General features: G+C 59.2%; 2 protein-coding genes across 15 annotated transcripts in view; one reads left to right on the top strand and one right to left on the bottom strand.

The window, feature by feature from the left end:
* Positions 1–254: 254 nt before the first annotated feature.
* On the bottom strand, positions 255–16683 carry LPIN3 (lipin 3). Of its 9 annotated transcripts, none has more exons than XM_066978539.1 (20): positions 16541–16683; positions 9384–9584; positions 8836–8931; positions 7871–8106; positions 7614–7721; positions 7146–7266; positions 6577–6985; positions 5607–5706; positions 5330–5499; positions 5157–5250; positions 4916–4985; positions 4475–4567; positions 3971–4032; positions 3555–3684; positions 3167–3315; positions 2932–3018; positions 1714–1866; positions 1288–1399; positions 1101–1204; positions 255–833 (listed from the first exon to the last, which is right to left on the bottom strand). In XM_066978539.1, the coding sequence occupies exons 2-20, from the start codon at positions 9573–9575 to the stop codon at positions 689–691; spliced, it is 2631 nt and encodes an 876-aa protein (XP_066834640.1). In that variant the 5' UTR covers positions 9576–9584; positions 16541–16683; the 3' UTR covers positions 255–688. The 9 variants fall into 9 exon arrangements, with proteins under 9 accessions (XP_066834640.1, XP_066834643.1, XP_066834638.1 ...); XM_066978542.1 differs by lacking the exon at positions 16541–16683 and adding an exon at positions 15904–16040; XM_066978537.1 differs by lacking the exon at positions 16541–16683 and adding an exon at positions 15243–15630.
* The window catches only part of ZHX3 (zinc fingers and homeoboxes 3), a 51053-nt gene continuing 48590 nt past the window's right edge, over positions 15053–17515 (top strand). For 2 of the 6 annotated variants that reach the window (XM_066978543.1, XM_066978546.1), the window contains exon 1: positions 15843–15979. The gene's annotated coding sequence lies outside the window, so the exon portion shown is untranslated. Of the gene's footprint in view, positions 15204–15842; positions 15980–16073; positions 16200–17515 lie in introns of those variants that run through there. The other 4 variants (XM_066978544.1, XM_066978547.1, XM_013192941.3 and 1 more) reach the window with 3 other exon arrangements.

The raw sequence follows: 17515 nt of genomic DNA, 5'->3' as shown, positions 1-17515 counted from the left end.
AAGTTAAAACACTGAGGCTATTTAGAGAGGAAGAGAGGGCAGGCAGCCTAGCAGGAAGTGATTTACACTTGCACACAGCGGTCAGGGAAGAAGCTAGATGCCAAAGCAGAGGAAGGAGCCCAGCCGTGCTCCTGCCTGCCTTGAATTTCATGTAGGCCCTCCCGCAGGATAATTCCAGCCAGGATCATGAACAGACACCAAGCCTGGCTCCCACTCCTATGCATAGGGCTACAGTGATCAAGAGGCAGCCTGGATGCCTCTTATAAATGCCTTTATTATTAGTATTAGTGAAAAAGCACTCAAAAATGTCGTTTTCCATCCACCTTTACAAGTTAAGCCACACAACAGCTTCACTCCACCAGCTACCAAGCTGCAGGTAGCAGTAGTCATGCCAGAGGCTCATCAGTAAGTGACCCAGCTCCACCTTTAAGACAGAGCCAGGTTTTAAAGGTAACGAACATTAAGACACAGGCTTTACAGGAAGTTCAGTTTAGTAAATGGAGTTTCTGGTGGTCAGAGCTCCCTTTGTCCCACCCCTTGTGCACCTTGAGAAGGGGTGCTCCTGGTGCACAACACGACCTGATAATAGAAGTCCAAAACCTGGTATTACAAGTACAAGAGTCCTTCGCAGCAAACAAGGAGACATCTGTAACACTCAGTCCTGGCCCGGGACTCACAGGTGAGAGGGTCAGGAGAAGGCCTCCAAGTCCACAGCAGGCAGGGGAGGCCTCCAGTAGGCAAAGTGGCTGTACTCGGGGCACGCCAGAGCGATGCTCCCCGTCTGCCCCAGGGGGGGGAAGATCAGCTCCACCACCTCCGACAGCCGCTCGTACCTACAGGGTTATGGAAGGAACTGCAGCAATAATGGGCAAAAGAGCAGGGCTTGAAGCAATCTTACACAGAGCAGCCTCGCAACTAGGCCATTAAGGCTGCCTAGTGTTACAGGACACCCTAGTTGTGTGCTCAGCCACACAGCTGTGCCCCAGCACACCACCGCACAGGGCTCAGAGCCCCTCCTGCTCTAAACCAGGGGGGTAGGAAAGGAAACCAGCTCCCACGAGACAGGACCCAGAGGAGAGAGGAACAAGCAGGCCGCTTACGTTGACTTGTGGTTCCGTACGAGCCCCTGGACCAGCTCTCCCTTCGGGTTGACCACAAATATGCGGCTCTCGGGCAGGCCCACTTGCCTGTACGCGTAGACATCCTGCCAAGGGAGGGCAGCAAGGTGTGAGAGCTGCAGCAAGGTGCCGCCACCAGCCCGGCCGGAGGCCCCGGACACCCACTCACAGTGGCTCTGTTCCCAAAGGCCGCGTAGAAGGGCAGCTTCGTGGCAAACAGGTTTTGGATGTCTGTCAGGCAGGCAATCTTGAACACCTCTGGCTTCTTCTCAATCACCTCCCTGGAGCACAATGCATGTGCACAGAGGAGAGGTCAGAGTGGCACCCGCGGGGCAGGACTGTGCGCAGCCAGGCCCTGTGGGGGCTCAAAGAAGAGACTGGAAAGGCAGAAGGGATTTTGTGCCTCACCAAGAGCCTCACCACAGCGCTCGGGGAGGACAGGCAGTTCCCCTGCTGCCTCCCATGAGCAACACCCTGCACCGAGGAGGCAGGAAGCACTTTAAGGCTGCAGCAGCCCCCAGTGTTGAGATGGGTGTACGGGGGGGGAATGCCACCCCCAGGGGTACAGCATGAGGAAGGAGGAAAGGACAGGTACCTGTGGAGAGCAGAGAAGAGGCTGCTGGGGGCAAGCAGGATGGGGCCTTTGGGGAGGGCACAGCCTTGCTCGTTGACCCATTTGAGGTAGCCTTTGGTGATGTGCGCCATGCCGATGGCCCTGGCTGAGCAGTAGAGGAACTTGTAGCCATTCCTAAAGAGAGCACAGGGAAACCCTCTGAGCTGTGCCCTGGGCACAGCACCCTCCTACCCCAAAGGGTGGAGGGGGAGGCTGAATACCTGGCCTGAGCCCACACCCTGCTCACCCCTTCAGCACCCAAGGTGCCTTCACAACTCCCTCACCCAGAGGAGATGCAGGCTGAGACTGACCCCCAGGGCAGGGGGAGCCATGTGCCCCCTGCCCAGCAGCAGGGCCGCCAGCTGCAAGGTGCCTCTGCTGCCCCACAGCTGCCTCCTGCCCTGCACGGAGCTCAGCCACTTGGACCAGGCCAGCAGATGACAGCACCTTCACTGCATCCCCCCCCAGGCTCTGCAAGGGGTGTGGGGAGCTGGTCACAGCCCCCTGCCAAGCCACCAGCTCAGGCAGGGATGGCACTGAGCTCTTGCAGGAGGGGAGATGATAAGAGACAGCTGAGAGGTGGAGATGAGCCATCTGCAGGCTCACACTGCCTCCTAGTGGCCACAGAGGCCCGGTGGCAGAGACAGAGCTGGGACCTGCTGCCAGCCTCGGCCGGGTGCACCAGGGCAGCATTGCACCCCTGGGCAGGTCTGGGCCCTTGGGGGACAGGGCAAGCAACAGCTGGGTGCCTGTAAAGGCAACCAGCACCCATCCAAGGGGCTGGAAGTGCTAGGCACAGCTTTGTGCTGCTGTTGTACAGAGACCCAGAGGCACAGGGCTGTGTGTGTGGCCTCCCAGCTACGGTTTTGTCAGGTTTCCTCATCCCCATGGTTGCACCATCAGCTGCATCTCACTGGCAGAACCTCCACCACCATGCATTCCCAGTGCCTGGGGAAATGCCCCATGCCTACTTCAGACACCCACAGCACCCTCTAGTACATCTGTGCTCTCAGGGATTGCAACAAGAGAAGAGGACAGAGACACTTGGACCATGCCACAATGCTGGTAACAGGGCAGTAGCTCAAGTGTCTGCAGTGAGAGCCTCCCTGCCATCTTCCTCCATCAGCCATACTGGCTCCCACTTGGTCTCTCCGTCACTCCCACTTCCTTTTGGGGTCTACTGGTTGATCTGATACTTACAGGTGGATTTTGTGGAAGAGCTTGGCTATCCCCTGATGAGTCCAGTCTTTCCCCAGATGCGGTAGGATGTGGCCAAGAGCATCCGACCTAAAAGAAAAGGAGACCATGTTAGGCTGATCCAACCTGGTGGGATCCAGAAGGCAATGGGGTTTGGGGTCCCTCCTGGCTGCTTGTGCAAGCCTTGGAAGGACACCTTCCCCTAACACAGCACCAGGGAGGGAGAAGGGCCCTTTACTTGGTGATGGTGCCATCGATGTCAGAGATCACCACCTTGTCATCCCAGTTCCACAGGTAGATAGTGGCCTCACAGCGGCACGTGCCCTGGTACTGAGTTGTCACACTGAACGCCACCTCATTGGGGCCATCCTGCAGGTTCAGCCTCCCCTGCAGCAAAGTGGAAACGAGCACGATACACCAGCACTGGGACATGCCAGACCAAGGCTTTCCACAGGCCAGGACTAACGCCTGAGCAGCCCAGAGACCCCCAGCCCCTACACAGGAGCCACCCAGGGCAAAGTATTTGAATGCCCTAGAGAACCTTAAGGTCAGGAGTAGAGAAAACCCCACTCAGAGGTTGTCTCCTCCCTACACACAAGCAGACAATGAAGGAGGAGAGTACATACAATTTGTTCCGATGACAGCCTCAGGGATTTCTTGTAGGTTGGCAGAGATTTCTGTGCAGAGGTAGATGTTGCTAGCGCATCCCCTGGGTGCAGGGGCTCCTCGTCACTGGAGGACCCCTCCTCCTCCTGCCTACACAAGGAAGGGAAGAGCACAGTACCTCCATTCTGCAGCTCACAGCTTTCGCTATGAGCATGAGAGGAGAACTGGAGGGGACCCAGGACAACCCACCCACCTGGCCATGGAGGAGCTTGGCTGGACAGAGGGTCAGCCTGAGTCTTAAAAGAGTTTTCTGTCCTCATATATGAGGCAGATTTGGGAACAACTGGTCATTTAGAAGAGATAAAAGCCCACAGACTCCTGAAGGTAGCCTGGGTGCTCCAGCTCAAGCCTCCTAGCAGGAGAGAGAGGCACTCACCTCTGCTGAGCAGACTTGGGCTGCAGTGTCCCCACATTAGCCTTCCCTGGCCTTGTCTGCTGCTGTGGGTGGAAAGGGACATCATTAACACCTTGGTGTCACAGGCAGGGCTGCTTCAGTGCCACTTGGAGCGGTGACACCAAAGCAGCAGTGGCAATGCATTCCCCTGCCCTCAAGGGGATGTTGTCCCATGGAAGAGGGGCTGCAACCTGGTGGCAGACAGGGGCAGGGAGACCAAGCACACGTGGTGCCTGGGCTGTGGCATGAGGGGCACGTGGCAAGAGGCTTCACCACTGCCAGGTCTGTGCTACTGCATTACCAGGCGTTGTTCTGGCATTAAGAGACCTGAAGGGACAGCAGCCTTCCCAGGTCACTGCCATAAGGTCCCTCTGGCTGCTCTCATGCTCAGCCTCAGACCATGCTCCAAGACCCTGCTGCTCTCCTCCCCACCAGAACGGCCCCTATCCCCCAGGGGCATGCTGTCACAGCCAGCACTGCAAACACCTCCTCTGCTGGGAACTCTCGCCTCCTCCAGGAGAACCACCACCTGCTGCCTCTCTTGGGCATCTTCTCCTTCACCAGTCGGTCAATGGTGTGCTGTGAGTGTGGCAGAACACAGGAGGAAATCAGTCACCTGCAACCCCAGCCAGCTCTACCGAGCCCTAGAACAGACTTATGCAGCCCCAACCCTCCCAGACTGCTAGGAGGCCCAGCTCTAGCCAGCCCTTACACAGACAGACATCAGAACAGGTCATTTTTGGTAAGGAAACCTCAGCTCTCCAGACTTCAGTGGTACCCATGCATCTAAAAGCCACCCATAGGTACCTCTGGGGAAAGGAGAGAGGCCCAGCTCTGCCCCAGCCTGGCAGCTTGGCCTCTTGCAGCCCCTCTGTGCATTTGAGCCCTGCTGAGAAGGGCAAGCAGTAGAAGTGTCATGCCACTGACCTCAGGAATGTTCCTCTGGAAAGCCTGCAGGGACAGGACCATGGGAGCAGCCACTGCCCAGTTGTAATACCTAGAAGAAACAAGAGGGATGGGAGTATCACCACTTCTTGGAGCTGCGAGCGCTGTTTCCAGGTCACCATTCTGCAGCATGGTCAGAAAGCCCTCACCCACTGCCTAGGATGGAGTCACAGTCCTACAGGGTGTTCCTGTAGGGACAAAGCTAGAAGAGCTGGCCACTCACTTCTTGTTGATCAGGATCACCAGGTTGGGGTCATCAAGGAGCCCTGGATTCTCAGCAAACTCCTGGTAGGAGATGATGTGCTCCATGAACTTCTCTGGCGGGACAGAGGCTGTCATACCACTGGCATACAGGATGGGTTTCAGGACAGCAGACTCCCTTCCCCTCACACCTACCACGAGAAATCTGCCTGCTGCCCCCAAGGCCTCCACACAGTGACAGAGCAATTGCAGGCATCACATCAGAGCCAGACTCCATGGGGCTTTCAGCAGGTACATCTGACAGCAGCTGGACACAGGAAGGGATGCTAGGGTCTGCGACAGGCTTTGAAGTTTGCTCCACCTCACTGTCAGCAAGAGAAGGAACAGCAGCAACATCAGGCAATAGCTTTAGACGTGCCCCTGGTGTAAGGGCTCGAGGAGGTCTGAGCTTGCTCACTGGGGCCCCCCATACCTCCTGGGGAAATAGAGAGCCACCTGCTCCTCATCCAGGTTAGAGAGGTCTTCAAGGTAAACATCAGTAGGACCCAGGTGAGGGCTTCTTTTGATGGATCCTCAATGCACAGAGGGAAAGGAAACAGATACAGAGATGGCTTGGAAAGTAATTTGGCTAATTCATCAAGAAAGCTAACAGCATTTCCCCTCACTCTACACCCTATAGATTTTATGACTATCAACATACAAAGAAAGCTTTTCAAGTAGGCAAAGAAATGTATTCTGTCTTAAATCAACAGCAGCAGAAGTACATCAAGATACTTTCACTGACATGAGATCACTTGTAAGAAGGACACAGTAAAGTCCTACCTATGTTATGCTACAACAGCCTGAAGGTGACATTTGAAATTAACACCATACAAGATAACAGAAACACAGAATCATCTAGGTTAGAAGAGACCTCCAAGATCATAACATTGTGATCTTCCTCTTTGTACAAGAAGGAATCCAAAATATCACTTCAGAGATTTTTTTCCTGAATTTATGCTGGCTGGAGAAGTAAGGCTGGTTAGGACAGGTAACAAAGCCCTTAATACAGCACCAAGGGAGACATACATGCTTTGTTCTGGGTAATTTTCTACCTGACTTGGCATGCTTAGGAAGAAGATGCAGGCCACGAGCTGCCAGACAATTCAAGTTCAGGGACAGTCTACATTGCTGAGAAGCCTAAGCCTGCACAAAAGCAGACGTCTGAGGATGGACTTCAGGAAACTAGGCAAGAAAGTCTAGGGTCACCAAAGGTAGGAAATCAGAAAATGTCTTCTCAAAGCAAAGGAGCTGGTGGCATGTGGAGCAAAGCAAACATGTCACATCTCAAATATCCAGGACAGTCAAGGGGTTATGCTGAACCAAGAACCCAGCCCCTCTCCAAGTCCAGCTCTGTCCATGGGCTCAGACACCGCTCCCAGCAGCACCAGTCATCTGCTCACCTTGTCTCTGCTGGGGTTCACAGCTCTCCAAGCCCACCTGGCTCAGGACAGCAGCTCCCTCAGAGGACTCCACATCTGGCTGAGCTCTCAGCACAACCCTCTCACCTCCCTTCTGCTCCTCTTGTGGGGCTGAGGTGGCACCTGATGAGCTCTCTGCCCCCATGGCACTGGGGTTATCCATCAGTCCAGGGGGGCCGTTGCCTTCCTTAGGCATGAGTGTTGGCTCATCAGCCAGCACTGCAGAGGAACAAGGTGGGTCCTGAGGTCCTGCTGGGCATGGACCTCCTCCCAGACCTTCAGAGATGGCAAGAAAATGGGTTCTCTCATCCACTGGCACTGGTGTCACAGAGCCAGTGGTTGCTGCAGTCTTTGTGGACTTGGCTGGTTCGACCCGTTCTGATTTATTCACCTCAAAAAGAGAAGAACAGGTCTGAGGATGGGATGTTTCTCAAAGCATCAGGGAGAAGAGGGCCAACCCTCTGAGGCTGCCTGGCCCCAGCCTTCTCCACTTACCCCAGGAGCTTCAGACCCACTCCCACTGCCCACTGGAGGGGCACCAGAGCACTCACCTCAGGGAGCCGTCCCCAGGCCCACTGCATGTGGGATTCAGCCCCTAGGGCAAAACTCTCCTGCGGCCCAACCTCCAGCTCGGAGTCACTTCTGGGAGAAGACAGATGGCTCGGGGCTGGGCTACAAGAAGAGAAGGCAATATTGGGCCTGCTCCACCTTATATAGCCCCATGCTTTCCTGTCAACTGCAAAGATATTTAGGGCCAAAAGCCCTGTAAGGCTGGTTTCCCAGAGAGTCAGTTCTGCCCCATAAAACTACCATTTGCCAGGACTGATGGGAAGCTGAGGTCCAAGAAATGAAAGTGCTTCAGCCCTGAGCTTTTCCACAGCCACACCTTATCAGCCAGGAAGGCTGCTGCCTTCTCCTGACACCCCCGGGTCCTTTCTCCCAACCACCTGCCCCAGCCATGAGGCACACCTCTCTGCTCCCACCAAAGGGGTGCAGACCACCTTGGACCCATCCTTTACCTGTCCATGGAGGCTAGCTCCCCATCAGAGTAAGGGTGGACCTCCTTCGCCTGCAGCGACCCGGTTTCTTCTTTGGGGAGATCAGTGAAGGAAAAATACACTGAATCACTGGAAAGAAAGCAGGAGTATATAGTTACACTACTCTCAAGAGCCAGCTTCCTCTGCTGGAAAGCTGGCAATACCCAAATTTGCCATTTCCAGGACTGCTGGGCACCCCCAGGGGGCCTACAGGCCTGGCCCCAGCCCCAGCAGCTCACTCTAGGGCCGGCAGCTTGAGCAGCTCCTCCACAGACACCTCGCCCCTGGCCTCCTCGCAGCCTCCCGGAGCGGGGCCCATCACCTCCTTCCTCCTGGGCTTCCTCCTGTGCCGCCTCCTCCTGCGCGGGGCCACCTCAGCGCTCGGGGCCTCCTGGCCATGAGAGGGTTGAGCGGCGCTCTCTGGGCTCTCCTCCGTGGGGATGGGAGACGTGCAGAGGCGGGATGGGATGCTCCTCTGGAACAGGGATGGGCAGAGGCCATCAGCTCCCTCCTTTCCAGGCTGGCAGCCCATCCAAGCCCTATCCAAAATGTTCCACAATCACAGCACCACTGAGCTCTGCCCCTGGGGGTAGTTGTGTCTAGGCCTACAGGGAAGGTTTTGTGCATGCGACATGCAAATAAGAACAGAGCTATGCAGCCACAAGTTAAAGACATCCTTAATAAGGGCAAGGGGATGCAGGCAGGAGATGGCACCACAAGACCAGAATTATGAAGGGTGTAGATGGGATTTGTTTCTAGTGCCTTCTCCCTGCTCTCAAAAGCAGCCCAAGCCAGCAGCAGCCACAGGTCATCCTGGTAGGGAGTTGGCTGAGATTTCCAGAAGCCACAACTGATCTCACCCTGCTCACCAGTGGAGCAGACAGCCTGCCACAACATCTGGCTCACTTCCACCCTGTCACAAGATCCCTCAAGAGCCCAAGCTCAAGATACCTGCCAGGCTGGCCAGGAGCCATGCCCGGGGAGGAAGGCCTGTCTGGGATGGGGATATTTGGTCTAACGCTCACTCAGGGTGCTTCATGCTGGTAAGATCCCTTGAGCAGGAACCTTTCTGGGCACACAGAACAGGGACTAATGCAGCCACCCCAGGGAAGGGCAGCAGTCCAAGCCTGGTGCTTCCACCTAAGCCCTTGTGACCACCTGGAAGTGAGGGGACACACAGCAGCAGCTCCTCTTCATCACCGACCTCATTCTCCTCAGACTCCTGGACAAAGAAGGCCTCGCCATTGTCACCCAGCTTCATGTGCAGGTCCACAGGCTCCCCATTGATTTCGATGTCAACCTAGCATGGGGCAGAAGGTGTCTGTCCACCTGAACGCGCTCACCCATCAGGGCACAGCAAGGCACTTCCCCAGGGAGGTGACGGGTTGCGGATGCTCAGGAGGCTGACAGCCACCTGGCCTTGGGGACCAGGAACCTCTCCCCATTTTCCTAGGGAGCACTGCCCCTTTTGAAAGGGGCTAGGTTCCATTCAGGGGCATCCCCTCCAGAAAATAGCGAGAATGCCTTTAGACAAGGCTACCCTTCCTCAAACAAGGTTCTTCCATAACCCAAGGGGGGGGGGACACTGAGGGCACTACTCAGATCCTGGATCTAGAGACACCAGAAAGAAACCTCGGTCCCTCCCCATACACACAAGAAGCTGTGACAGGGGAAAAGACCCAGCTCTCTGAACACCAGAGGAGGGAACCCAAGGGCACCAGCACGCATCCTGCCAGGGCCAGCACCACTTACCACCTTCTCCTTGGAGCGCAGCACACCCAGCTTCCCGAAGCGCACGTGGAAAGGGGAGCACTGGAAGGAGTTATCGGGCTGCCTCACCACGATCACATCGATGCAGCCCGTCAGGGTGGCAGGGTTCAGCCCCCGGTACAGCTCCTTCACGGTGACGAAGACAGTCTCAGCAAGCTGCCCCACGTAGTTCATTGTCTGGGACTGCAAGGCAGAGACAGGAACAGGCTCAGGTGGGAGGAAAGGGCTCCGGCAGCTAGGTGTGAGCTTGCTGTAGGAGAGCTGACCCACAGCTGCAAGCACAGCCCCATCAAGGAGACAGGTCCCTATCAAGGGGACAGGTCAGCATCCAGGGAAACCAAGGCAAAAATACAAAGGGCCTTGATGGAGGCCAGCCAGGGACTGAGCACCGGAGAACAGGGCAGAAGCTGAGCATTAACCATTGCATCCAGCGTGGAGGAGAGATTTCCTTGCCATTAGGACACCACCACATTTGTCACTTGCAAGAGCAAATACTACTTTGAGGCAACACCTTGCCATCAAGCTATTACCATACAAGTTTGCTTGGAGGGAGTCCTCCTGCCCTGGGCTGGCCTTAGAAGCTCAGGGCAGAGAGGTGAGAAGTGCAAGGAGCTGCTACGTACACCACATGCTCACTTCTATCAAAGCCACATTTCTCACTCAGAAGTATACATTTAAGTCTCACCAAAACAGGCAGACAAAGCCCTCGCTAAGACCAGAGCTCCCCAGTCCTCACACCTGGCCACTGCTGCCATCGCCCAGCTTCCCAGGGAGCCCCTGCCCAGAGGCTGTGCTGCCTGGAGCCACAGGCTGGCAGAGGACACCCAGGCAGCTCTGCAACACCATTTTCACGGGCTCTGAGGTTGCATGGCTTCTGTTTTTTTGTTAGTAAAAACACATGGAAGGAAAATTTTGCCTGCTGCATGGTCATCATCTCATCTGCTCATACCCACAGCAGAAGCGAACCCCCCTCTGCCATACTCAAGCTGGCACGTGGAAGAGATGCATGCCTGCAAAGCTGGAGTTTGCATGGTCCATGCTGGGGATCACAGAACAACACACGTACAGCATGCTTTTGCACCCCACCTCACCCCGAGGAGAGGAGGGCGCACAGGACAGCCACCCCAGAAGGACCACAGAGACCCAAAGGAAACCTCTTGCTTCACCAGCAGGGCCAGCCCACGGCACAGCACCCACAAGGGCTCTCAGCACAGTCCCCGGAGCACACCCAGCAAGTGCTGGCTCCTCACCCAGAGGGACGAGCCCTCTGTCCCCACGTGCACCCAGCCTCTCTGATCTGCCCTGCAGCAGCTCAGCCCTGTCCTGTTCGCAGACATCCCTGCAGGAGGGGACTACATGTCTCCTCCCCTGACTGCTAGGAATAAACCAAAGCCCAGATGCCCCCCAGGGCAGCAGGAAAGCACTGGCTGGCTCCAGAAGCATCAGTGCCTCTGTCAGCATCGGTGCCTCCGTCAGCTCTGCTCCCAGCCCTGATGGCACTGAGCTGCTGAGCCCAGCTTCCCCAGGGCAGGCAGCCCTCCCTGCTGCATCACAGCACACAGCAGGGATCAGGAGGGAGCTCTTTGTGGCAGCAGAGGGGATTTCTGGAGAGAAGGAGCCTCTGTTCGGCCACAGTGCTCCCAGGGGATGCCTGGGATGCACGTTGAGACAGACCTGAAGGACGCACAGGGAAATGCTCAGGCAGATAAACACATACAGCCCACGGGGGCTGGGATGGGAAAGAGCCCCTGTGAACAGGCCCATGCTGTGAAGCATTGCATGCCACGGCCACATCCCCTTTGCAGAGCCAGCATCTCCTCCACAGGGCTTTGTGCCCCTCCACAGGGCAGGACAGCACTCATCTGGGGCCAGATTAGGGTTTTGTGCCCAACAAAGGTGGGCAAACAGAGCGGGGGAGCTGGGGGGGTCTTGGTGGTAAAGGGCACTTCGGTCTCTCCAGGTGAATTTCCGCGGGGGCCTGCCCTGGGTGCACAGCTGTCCCCTGCCCAGCTCTCTGCCCACACACTGCTGGGACCTGCACAGGGTCAGAGCTCGGAGCAGTGGGAAGAGGATGGCTTTGGGGCCGTTTTCAGCTTGCTGAAGTTAACACTCTGGGGGCTTCACCCAGAAGAGCAGAAGGCAGAGAAGAGAGGCTGGGACTTCTCACAGCCCTCTGCCCAGCAATAGATGGAGCAGGTCCACCACAAAGATAGAGAAAGTTATGATGTGGAAAGAGATAACGGGTGGACAAGCCAGGAGAAAGGGTTTTGAGGACACCAAGCCACAGACAACAAGTAAACCCTACTGTAGGAGGGGGCTCCCCCACTCCCAAAAAGAGCAGGGTCGCAGCCCCTCACCATACAGCTCCTGCAGAGGGGACAGCCCCCCCAGGGGGTGACATGCCACAGCCCACCCCCCAGCTGAGGACCCCCAGAGCACCCCAGGCCCCTCACCAGCTGGCTCTGCTCCGAGCAGCAGCCCCCCTGTCCCTGCCTGTCCCCAGCACCAGGCAGGTGGCACAGGGACAGCTGTCCTACAGCTGACGCACCCCATAAGGAGCAGCACCTTCCCTCTGCTCCCCATCCATCACACAGCTACAAGCCACCCAGAACCTTCCCCTTACCTCACCAGGCACCTCAGCACCCTCTCAACTTTGGGGCAAACCAACCAGAACCCCTCAGAGCTGCTCTGCACCACCTGTAGCACCCAGCTCCGCAGCTCCTCCTCTCCCCACCACTTCCTTCCTCTCACCTGAGCCAGGGGAGGGCCCCGGCTCCCAAACAGCACCCAGCCCCTGCCACAGGCCTCCTGCTGAGCCTGTGAGGGCTCCCGGGAGGCTTTGAGGGTGGATCTGGAGACGGGGAGCAGCTGCGTGTCGTTGCAGCCGGCTGGTTTGCTCCGGCTGCCTTTCACTGGCAGAGACCTGTTCCTCCATCCTTCCCCAGCCGGCATCCCGCGAGGCTGCTGCAGCCTGCCCCGGGGCTGGCGTTTCCCAGGAACGTCCTTATTTCGTTTTCTGGACCAGATCTCCGAGTGTTTAACCCCTTGGGGCATGAACTGGATGAAGCCCCAGCTCTCAAGACCCTGGCAAAGACTGAGCGAGCCCTTTGGAAAAGGCACACAGAGGCTGCGTGTGCGGTGCTTGGAAAAAAATACATAAGAAAATATAAAAACTATATAAGAACAACTGGGCTGTGGGCTAGGAGGAAGGTGGGCTGCTAGCGGGGAGGAATAAACCTTCACTAGATTCTAGTGTGGGGGAGATTCAGAGGGAGTACATTTAGCTGTTCCCAGTAAACTGGGAGAGTGGATTTTGGCGAGATGTTTCCCCGCAAAACCTCGGACTGACATCAGGCCAAAAGCTTCCAAGGGAAGACTGCCTGACCTAGGGTTGTATGCCCCAAGCCAGAGCCATCCTGAGCCCAGCCTCCTGCTCCTGCAGGGCTCAGCCCCTCCTGCAAGGGCTCTTGGATGCCTTGAGTCTGGGGAGATGCAAACACGTGCTTGGCTCGCTTATTTCAAGCTCCCTATCCTGCCCTGCTCTTTGCAAAAAGAGCAGAGGGGGGGGGGGGGGATTTTTCCAAGCTCTCTAAGTCTTGCTAAACAAATTCCCTCCCCGGAGAAGTTAAAGGAGCTTCGAGGGCTGAGGATGTGCTCCAGGTAACAGAGGGGATGGAAACATGCAGCAGGCTGTTAGCTCTCAGCTGCGGAGACGTGGGGAGGCTCCGGCCGCGTCCCTGCTGCGAGGCAGCTGCCTGCCCTGCTGGCAGCACACCCGAAAATCTCCCGCGGACCTGGTGCTGTCAGCTTGGGAGCCACCCGCCGTGGCCAGCACCCTTGGGAGACGCACCCCTGCCAGGGGCAGGAACTGGCAGCGATTTGCAGCAGCGCGGGAATGCCTTTTCAGAAGAGGGCAGCATTTCTTTGTCAGCCAGCTGAATGCATCCTTGGGCGAGCCCAGAGAAGGCGGGCAGAGGGAGCAGGAGCACGCAAGCAGCGCAGCCTTGCTCTGGCTCCAAGCCCCCATTCTCTGGGCACTGGGGTAAGCAGCTGGGACTCGGGCACCCTACAGAAGCAGCTCCGACCCCTTACCTGCTCCAGGCCTCCTGGCTCGGCTGTCTCTCCCCCGACTCCCAAAGCACCAGGTTTGCTCCCCGACGCCGCAGCTCTCCCAGCACAGCAGCGGCTGGGCACCGCCGTGCACCCAGAGCATCCCCGCGGTACCCACGGCTCCCCCTCGCCCAGCCGCTGCGTCACGCCCGTGCTGTGGAGCTCCTGGCCTTCTCATTGCCCTGGTCGCTTTCTACAAAGCCATAGGGTTAATCTTGGTCCTTGCCAGCTGCCTCTGAACCACAAGACATGTTCTTTTCATATTCTCTCTCTGTTGTTTTTTTTGGGGGGGAAGGCAAGCCCTGCAGATCCATCGCTCCCTGGGCACCCCAAGTTCTCTGCATCCTCCCACCTGGAGAGGTCCAGCAGGGAGAGGTTTGTTCTCCCCTTTTGGGACCTCCACAACCCGCAGATGTTTGCAACGAGCTTTTCATAACAAGATGGCTCTTTCCTATTAGTCAACTGAAATGTGGTGCCCCCAGCTCCCTGTGTTCCAGTGCAAAGTGAAGCTCACATGCGTGTCCGTCTTGGCAGCTTGCTTCTTGCATCCCTGGCGCTCCTTGGCCGCCTCAGATTGCAGCTTCCCCTGGCACGGGATGGCTGCGCTCAGGTCCCTTGGCATGGCTGCGAGTGCTGTGCCTCTGCTGGCTGGCAGCTGCATCCCCAAGGAAACCTGCCACCATCTCCTCAGCTGTCTGGAGCAGCCACAGAGCCTCCTCAATTTCCCTCTGCCCCAGAAAAAACACCTCCTGCGTCCAGCCGGTGGGTGAAAGGGGGGACGCGCCGTGTCAGTGAGGGGCTGTTCCCCCCCCTCTTTGTATTTCGACAGCTGCTGCAGGAAAGCCGGGAGGCAGCCAGCTCTGAGGATGCCTCCAAGGTGGGGCTGGTGTCAGTTCTGCCTCCTCCCTCAGCCATCCCATTATTTCTCCTGGTTGTTCCCAGCTGTTCGAGCTTGTCTCTGAGCAGCCTGGCAGCCCCTCGGGACGCTTTGCCTCTGAACCCTCCTCGCTGCTCGGTCCTTTGCGGGCCTGGGGTGGAACATCTGGAGGAAGGCTGGATGCAAGCGGGAAGCCGGCTGGCTGGGACCGACACAGCTCGGCTCGCCAGGGGCACTGCAGCGGAGCAAGGATTCATCCAGGGTGGGAGGGGAGAGCTGAGCTTTGCCTGTCAGGAGGCTGTGACCGCTTACGGTGATGGTCAGGGGCTATGGCAAGGCCGGGGGGCTCCAGCACCCAGCTGTAATTCGGGACAGGGCAATGGTGAGCAGCAACACGGCGCCCCAAAGCCGGGCAGGGATGTTCCCCTGCAAGGCTGGTGGGGCTGGGGAGTCCTCACCAGGGCCGGAGGCTTGGATGCAAAAAGCCCTTCCCAAGCCCTGCGTCGCTGCCCCTGCACCTCGCAGGGGGAAGCAGCCTTTTGAAAGCAGGGAGAGCGCCCGGCAGCACGGTGCTTCCTGCCTCGCTCAGCTGGCCGCTCCGATTTCCTTCCCCGGCTCAACAAAGAGCTGCGCGGGCTGGTGAAAGGGGTGATTCAGCAAAAGAGGACGCGGGGAGCGAGGCAGGAACGCCGTCAGCGCAGCTGGACGGGGTGAGCTTCCCATCCAGCAAAAGCAAAAGCAAAAGGCAGCAAGGCTCAGGTGTCCCGCTAGCTCGGGGAGGTTCTGGAGCCAGGAATGCAACAGCAAAACGCAGGGTGGGTTGGTTTTTTTTTTTTTTTTCTCTTTTCCATTACCAGAAAGATCAGGTCAGACTGGCGTGGCATGTGATGGAGTGGGTGGAAAGCCATTTTGCCCCGAGAGGAAGAAATGCCATCCCCAGTCGCCAACTGCAAGCATCGGAAAAGCCTGAATTCTGGCCACGGGACCGGCTGAAAACCGCCCGTCCTGCTCCATAAACCCGCTCCGCCGATCTGGATCTGACCTCCCACTTTCTGACCTGCTGAAAGTTCGCGTTCCTGCCCCGAAACAAAGGGCTCGAGCCCCCTCGGAAAGAAAAACCGGAGCGCGGCAGCTCCCGCAGGCGGGGGCCGCCGGGGGCCGGGGCTGTCGGGGGACGCGGGGCACCCTAGGGAAGGGGGCGAGGAGGGAAGCCCCCAGCCCGCGGCTGCCCGGGAGCCCCCGGCTGCCCGCCCCGGCCGCTCCCTGAGCCGCCCGTAACGCGCAGCCCCCGAGGCGCTGCCCCAGCCCCGGGAGCGCGCCCCGCGGCTGCCGGCCCCCCGGGGGCGCGCGCCCGGCCCCCCGCGGCCGCCGCGCTCTGACACGGACGCGCGCCCCCGCTGCCGAGCCGCGCGCGCGCGCCGCCGCGGTGACGTCACCCCCCCCCCCCGCCTCCCTCCCGCCCTCCCCCGGCGCTGATGCCGCTGTGTGTCGCGCCCGCCCGCCCCGCGCTCATGCCTGCGCTCGGCGGCGGCGCCCGCCCGCCCCGCTCAGCCGCCGGGGCCGGTGCCGGTGCCGGGGCCCTCGGCCGGGGGTGAGTGCCTGGGGGAGGGAAGGAGGAGGGGAGCGGGGGAGGGTCCGGGGCCGCCGCCGCCTCCCCTCGGTGCCCGCCTCCTCCCCGCCGTCCCCAGCCGGGCGGCCCCGGCAGGTGAGGGAGGGCGGGCGGGGGGGCCGGGGCTGCCCGGTTCGGGGGGCGCCGGGGGCAGCGGGGCCGCCCCGGCGGGAGGGAGGCGGTGCCCGGCCGCTTTCGGCAGGTAGGAGCCGAGCCGCGGGGAGGGGGCTTCAGCCTGCGGCCCCTGGGCTCGGGGAGGGGGGGGGGGGGGCTGAGCGGGGGCTGCTGCCGCCGCCGGGGGGGCTCCGTGTGCCCTGTGCGCGGGGCGGCCGAGGGGCTGGGGCGGGGGTCCCGGGGGGGTGGGGGCCCAGGGGTGCTCGTCCTGGGGGTGCCCCCCCCCCGCCGGGAGCGCCCGGCCCCCCGAGCCCCGTCCTGGGCGCCCCGCGGGGTGCTGCGCGCCAGCCCCGGGTGCCCGGAGGAGGGCTGTGAGCCCCTGCGGGACGGGGGGCTTGGGGGGGGGGCGAGCTGCGTCCCGCGGGGTACCTGCAGGGCTCCGTGCCGGCCCTTCTTCGGCTGCCAGCCCCCGAGGAGCCTTCAGCCCCCCGCGGGCACCCTCCTCGTCCCGGCCCAGCTGCTGGCCCCCGCCGCCGGCTCCCCGAGGGGGGCGAATCTCCGCGGGTGCGGAGCCAGGAGTGCGCTTCGCTGTCCGGAGCGGCTTACTCCCAACCGATCGCTCTTTAAGGGCTGAGGAGGGGGAAGAGGAAAAGAAAACTAACGCAGAACGCCAGATGAGAGGCAAACAAATCAAAGCGAGCCTCCTATTTACTGCTGGGGGAAGCTGCAATTTACTGATAACTCCGGTTAGCCGGGCTGGGACTGTGACCTCGGCGTGTTTTACAGCTCTGGATCCGCAGCTCGGCGGAGGCAGCAGGCTGCTTCGGCCCCTTTATTGTTTCCTCCTAACTCGTCGCAGTAACGTGCGGCACAGTAATGCCCGCGCGGTCTTTGGGCCCTGACCCACCTCTGGGGGTGGCGAAGAGGAGGCCGTGGGGCTGCGTTTTGTTTCCGACACAGCCTAGTCTGTGGCATCCCCTAACGGGACTGGAGACGGCTGGGGTTCGGCAGGGGCTTCCCTGACGGGGTTCAGCCTCCCCAGCTCTTGCTGCTGTAAGAAAGCCGGGGCGATTTGAAGCCCCCGAGTCGCTCCTGGTAACACCTCGCTGTCGGTGGGATGGTTGCTGACCCGGACCTGCCCGCTGTGGGTTTCTGCCTCCCGTCGGCAGTGGTGGGTGCTGCGGGGAGCCCCGGGGCGGGCAGTGGCAGCACTCGGGTGGCTTTAAGGGTGCACAGCAGCAAGCTTTTCCTTTCCCTATTCAGACCTCCTCTTCTCCCCTTCCAAAAATGTGCTGCCTCCGTGGATGTGAGCTATGCTATTTTCTTTATCTTCTGCTCCGGTTACTATGGTGCTGGTGTGTGAAGCAGCTCCGCCAGCTACTCTGGGAGCTCGTAAAAAACCTC

Source organism: Anser cygnoides, chromosome 16, assembly GCF_040182565.1.
Source record: "Anser cygnoides isolate HZ-2024a breed goose chromosome 16, Taihu_goose_T2T_genome, whole genome shotgun sequence".
Taxonomy (NCBI): Eukaryota; Metazoa; Chordata; class Aves; order Anseriformes; family Anatidae; genus Anser; species Anser cygnoides.
Note: the sequence above shows the minus strand (reverse complement) of the source record. Positions and strands in the feature narration are given on the sequence as shown.

Excerpts from the sequence above, each read along its gene's own strand:
- LPIN3 (XM_066978533.1), bottom strand. The coding sequence starts at position 12,455 with ATGCCCCAAGGGGTTAAACACTCGGAGATCTGGTCCAGAAAACGAAAT. Across the intron at positions 8,932-9,383 it reads TGCGCTCCAAGGAGAAGGTG|GTTGACATCGAAATCAATGG; the intron begins GTAAGTGGTGCT and ends GCCCCATGCTAG. Across the intron at positions 7,722-7,870 it reads CTCAAGCTGCCGGCCCTAGA|TGATTCAGTGTATTTTTCCT; the intron begins GTGAGCTGCTGG and ends CTTTCTTTCCAG.